We start from the raw sequence: 5,790 nt of genomic DNA, 5'->3' as shown, positions 1-5,790 counted from the left end.
CGGGGTCCCCTGTGAGGGTGTCATGTCCACATGAGGTGGGTCACCTTGGTTCCCATCTTCTTTGTTGAGGGGTTTATCCCCCTGTTCCTGATCTGCATTTGGAGGAATTTTCCTTCCAGCTTCTCCCCTATCCTTGTTTTTATTGAGAGGGCAGTCCTTGTAGAGATGCCCAAACTTGTGGCATCTCCTACATCTGAATGGAACCCCTTCATAATCCAGGTTCTATCTCCGAGAGAAATTCCTCCATTGAATTGTGATATATTCCTGAAGCCCATCGCTAGTATCAATGTGTACCAGTATCCTTGCATACGCCATCCTTCCTGTCGAGAGATAGGATTTATCATACTCCAGGTATGTTCCCAAGGAGTTCCCAATACGCCTAAAGATGTCCTCTGACCAGAACTGTAGAGGCAAGCCAAGTAGTCTGACCCAGAGAGGGCTTGCTCCCAACTGTTCTCTTTCTGGGTCGAAAAGTGGTGTCCACCTCCGAAGGAGCACCGATGCTTGTTCAATATGCCATACCACTGAAAGTACCCAGTTGGTGTGCTCTGCCCTGGTGAAACAAAGTGCGAACCATCCTTTAACAAAATTTTGAACCACCGGTGGTTCGGCTAGATGATGCCCCCAAACCTCTGTGGCCCACTGCTTCAATCTAGTGGCACTGTAGAAACGGCCCCTGACTCTTCCAACCAGCACTCGCTCGGCTGTGTCCATCGCCTCGCTCCACTGGAAATCCTCGCCCAAGCTCAGGAATACCTCCAATGATTTTGGTTTCAGGACCCTTTGTTTCTTCACTTTTCGGGTTCCTTCATCGGGTATGGAATTCTGATGGGAACCTTGGGTAGGGTCGGTCTCAAGTGTCGGAATGTCCAAGAGGGGTTCAAAAGGAAAGACCCCCGATATGGGAGGGACTTCCGTAAAATTCCCAGATGGGGGGGCCAATGGGGGCGGCGTGGGATGTCCTGGGTCTGAGGTTGTAGGATCGCTGGTGGTCGCTGCTGAGAGGGCACGAGAGCTGGTAGAGGAAGGGAAAGATGAGATACCCTCAAAGGAGATGCCCTGGCTAGGTTCTAAGGTTTGATCCATGAAATTTAGGGTAGAAGGAGACAAAGGATGAGCAGTGAGGTCAGGAATGGAGGGGGAGGCCTCTGAGAGTGTAGCTACTGAGCATGAGGGCCCTGAGATCGAGGGAAGCGAGGCGACGGTGTCGGTGAATTCGCAACCGTAATGGTAGATGTTTGCCGGGTTTACCTAGGGAGATGTCCAGATGGAGGTACCTGCTAGTGGGTCTTTTGAGTAGTTTACTAGGTCCTCCATAACCATCGCAATATTCCTGCGCCAGCTTCCTTCAGAAACCAAGGTCGCTTGTCGATGTAGTGACTGGGTAACAAATGGGGGTTTCTCAAGGAGGAGGGTAAGGGTAAAAACTCAAGCGGTAAGAATGGAGGAGAGTCTGTAATGGCATAAACGTGGGCGTAGGGTGAGTAATGGGGCTGGTGTACGGGCAGGTGGTGAGGAGCAGCAGCATAATCAGACGGTCGTAGGCGTTATGTAGACTGCAGGCTCCGGATGAAACCCTAACCCCACCCTATACGTTGTTTCCTCATCACAGTCACCTCTCATTCATAATGTTGATTTATACCCTTTGAAGGTAACTTATGTAGATATTATTCCCATTATTTGTGATAACACAAGTGTTATTAGCATATCTAAGAATCGTGTCCTACATTCAAAGACTAAGCATATTCCCATCAAATACCACTTTCTTGAAGAACGAGTTGCAAATCAGGTTGTGAGAATGGAGTATATTCCAACAAAAGAGTAGGTTGTTAATATATTTACCAAACCCCTTTCAATAGAATGATTTGAGTATTTAACGAAAAAGTTTGGAGCAATTTCTCTCTCCTCTCATGACTAGATCTTCTCCACATGGAAAGAAGGTATTTATCCAAATCAGTACAAGGATAACTTAACAATAGAGATAAGCATAGGGGGAGCTGATAGGTCCACAAGAACAAAGTAAACACAAGGGGAGATTAGTTTCAGGGGGAGTATCTAAACTCTTTTCTATTGATGTCAAAGGGGGAGTATGAGAAAACATTACCTAATTGTGGTTATTGATAAGGGGAGAGGAGCTTCTAAAAAACAAAGAGGGAGAATGAAAAAAATAGCAAATAGGAAGAAAACGATGTTTTCATGTTTAAGTAATATTGCATAAATGACCAACAATGTTTTAATGGTGTTTCCATCAATTCCAAAGGGAGATATTATTATCAAATTGTTGTCATTAATGTCAAAGGTGGTTCAAGATCAAGGAAGGAAAAATTCTTTGGAGGCATCTTTTTTTTCTATAGTAGATCTGCTTAGATGCTCCTACAAAATGCATGGTTTAATAGTCCTCTAAAATACCTTTCCAATGGTATATGGAACTTAGAAAAACTCACACATCTTGATGAGAAAAGGAATTTTTAATTTGGGCACTAAAGTCAAGGAAAATAAGTTCAGGCCTTTCGAGGAGAAATTTGGTCTGCTGCTAAATTAGCTGGACCTTGGACTAGTCTGGAAAAATCTAGGAGTATCAGTCTCTTACTGCATAAGTGTTGGTGCATATCAATAGAGCTAGACTCTAAAATAATCTAGACTCATTTGGATATTTGATCCATTTGGGGGTGTATGTGAAGAAAAGTCTCGAAAATAGAATTTTCATATAAAATCCAATATTTTAAGGTTCCTTTGTATTTGAGCATCTAGCCCTAAATAAATTTTACAAAGGAAAAACATGAATTTCACCTGAATCCATATTTCCTCACCATACAGGTTGATGACATGGCAGGATGACGAATCTAGTGAGGTTGCAAACATGTGGCACACATTGAACTAGTCTAATGATGTGTCATTATGACAATGTGACACATGGCAGGAGGTTTTGGCATTTTCAGGTGGCCAAGTGGGCCAAATTGGTATGACATGTGGCACCATTCAAAGGCCATCATGTGGCATGATGATGACATCATGATGTAAGCATGAGGGTGTGGAACAATATCGATATTTGCATCAAGTGAACCTATTTGTGAGCAATTTCACATGTTAATACTTTTTGGAAAAAGGTGTATGACTAGGTAGTGGGCTCAAAATAGGGCTTAGGGCCCATAGAGAATGTAACTATCCAGATATCTAGGTCTATGGACCATTTGCAAATTTCAAAGCACAAAAAAGCCCGCACTAGAACGTTCAACACTTTATGATCTAGCACACAGTTTTGCAGTCTTGGGCGCATAAATGCATAGGTGAAAAATATTAGGGCATAAGAATCGTTTAACTCTTAGCCCCCTCCATGCTTAATTCATTGTTTTTTAGGATGCAATCTCATGCAAAAAGATAACAGAAGCTTAAAAGTGCAACACATATTGGAAATTTTGTGTTCCAACACCAAAATTAAAACAAGTTGATAGACTATGAATTGGAACAACGAGTGAGTTGCATACTAAAGAATCAATCTAGTAGGGTTAAATTGAGAAAAACTCTTAAAATTTAAATAGAGATAAATGGTCAGATTGACATGTAGAATCAACAGAGAACCTGAAGTTGAAATACAGTTGAACAACCAATGCAAGCTGAAGAAAAGATAATCAAAACATCAGTTACTTTAATGAATAGAACTACGTAAAACTAGTTGTTAAACCCAAAACTAGAAAATCAACTAAATAAATAAGCAACTCTAAATCTATATAACTAGCATCAGTATTACATCAAAGAATGTATCTGAATCAAAGATTTTTTTAGAATTGATTATTTTCAGAGAGAGTAGTGAATAGGTGATTGAGTGAGCAGAATAAATAATTTAGCTATGACAAAGAAACCTTTATGATATGAGTTTGAAAATTATATGAAAGAAGGATCTGGAGGGTTGTGCAAGTAGGTGCTTTCATAAATATGGATTTGGTGCTTCCTTTTAGTTGGTGTTGATAAAATAGGGAGTTTGTACTTCCTTCAGGTGGGTGCCTAAGAAATCAGAAAGTTAGTGCTTATAGAAAGAAATAAGGTTGAATCCTTCATTAGGTTGTAGCCTACACAAAACAATTCATGTATTTGAAGTTGGAGCTTTATTTTGCATCATAATAAAAAAGAGTTTGTGTTTTTCCGACTTGGGTTTCCACGTTAATGTCTTGTGCCCATATTTATTAGTTTGGTGTGTTTTTGTTCATTATTGTGTTTCTAAATATTTTTTTTACTTTGATCAAATAATTTTCAAATTGTTAAAATATTAATTCACCTCCCCCCCCCAACCTCTCAGTATTTTCCTAGTTTATAAGAGCATCATGAAGTTTGACAAGTTGGTCATATATGGTATGTAGATACACTCCTACTTCTATTGGATCATATTTTGTCACCTCTAACTTATCTAATGAATGAATATAAAGGGGTTGGTGAATCCTATATAATATAAATGCAATATGGAGGGTGGGGACAAGATCAATAAGCACAATGGAGAAACCGAGATGAAAAACTCGACATTCCATGGCTCCTCACCTTCTACATCGTTGAATTTGACTTCCACCAATGACACTACCTCAGATTGGCATTACCATGGATAAGAGATAGTTTTAACATAATTTTTTTAGTGCTATTGTGAGTCTATTCCAACCCAAGGAGGGTCTTCATGAAGAATTCAACATAAGCTTCATAAGAAAAAGTTGCCCCTAGTGTTGTTTTTGGGGAGTAAGGGCCAGTTTAGGGTTGAAGGATGGTAGCTGTGGAGGTGATTACAAGTGAGTTGTATGTTAGTTTAAATGTAGTGAATATGGTTTCTAGGGTGGGGAAAATTCTAGTTTCAACATTTATCAAGGGTTTTAATTCTCCCTAATAAAAAAAACTAGTAATAATGCTATCAACAAATGAGGAGATTTGTCATTATGTAAGGGTCTTTTCATTCTGAGAAGAAATATACAATGAAAAAACCTACACCATCCCTATTGTCAACTATTACTAGGTACCTCATGGATATCCCTACCCACCCACCCTACACTCTATGAGTTAGTGAGCAAGAATAAGAACTAGTGGGTCTCATAAAGTGTTTCTTTGATGTAGTTCACTAAGTCAGTTTGTTGTAGGGATAGGTCTTGCAACCATCGCAATGCTACACCCTACAACTAAAAATACAAGGTTTGGCTATACTACTAATATATAACCCTAGATCCCATAGTAACACACACATAGGGATGAGTCTTCCACAGACATAGGTCATGTTACTCAACCAAGTTGCATAGTAATGCTTGTCCAAAACTGTAAATTAGTGAATGACCTCTTCAGGCACTTGAATTGAACTAAGAAATAAATGAATGAGTAGCTTAATATTTGTTTCAATGTCTCATGTGACTAAAGTACACGTATCTATTGAAAAATAAAGAAAACCAACAAGAAAACAAGAATGATACCAACAAATCAGGAAGGACGGGCCTAGTGCTACTTGTCCTCGTCGCTTCTCATAAGTGAACATCTCAAAGGAACCAATATGGCCTTACTTGTCTTTCTTTTTTTCTGTATATTTCCTTAGTCCTAAGGGGCTTCTTTAGTTACATTTTTTTTTGGTACAAGTTTCATAAGAAAAATTCAAGCATAGACATTGAAATAAATACAGTTCACATAGATTTACAAAGTGATAATTAGATTCCACAACCATTTAGACCCCATATCTACTAACAATTATGTAAATACATACATAAAGGAATATTAAAGTAGAGAGGTGAAGCAAGCCTATATAAATTCCCATGATTGATCTTAGAAATAAAA

At 39.2% G+C, this 5,790-nt stretch overlaps 1 protein-coding gene across 1 annotated transcript; it reads right to left on the bottom strand.

Annotated features, from left to right (window-relative positions):
* Window positions 1-222: 222 nt before the first annotated feature.
* Window positions 223-714, bottom strand: LOC149203566 (uncharacterized). The gene has a single exon (XM_089401920.1). The coding sequence runs from the start codon at window positions 712-714 to the stop codon at window positions 223-225; it is 492 nt and encodes a 163-aa protein (XP_089258046.1).
* Between the last annotated feature and the right edge of the window lie 5,076 nt (window positions 715-5,790).

The sequence above is a fragment of the Pinus tabuliformis genome, chromosome 2_1 (genome assembly GCF_031772625.1).
Source record: "Pinus tabuliformis cultivar Carrire ecotype Pingquan chromosome 2_1, CPIR1, whole genome shotgun sequence".
NCBI lineage: Eukaryota > Viridiplantae > Streptophyta > Pinopsida > Pinales > Pinaceae > Pinus > Pinus tabuliformis.
This window is presented reverse-complemented; position numbering and strand designations above follow the sequence as displayed.

Excerpts from the sequence above, each read along its gene's own strand:
- LOC149203566 (XM_089401920.1), bottom strand. The coding sequence starts at position 714 with ATGGACACAGCCGAGCGAGTGCTGGTTGGAAGAGTCAGGGGCCGTTTC.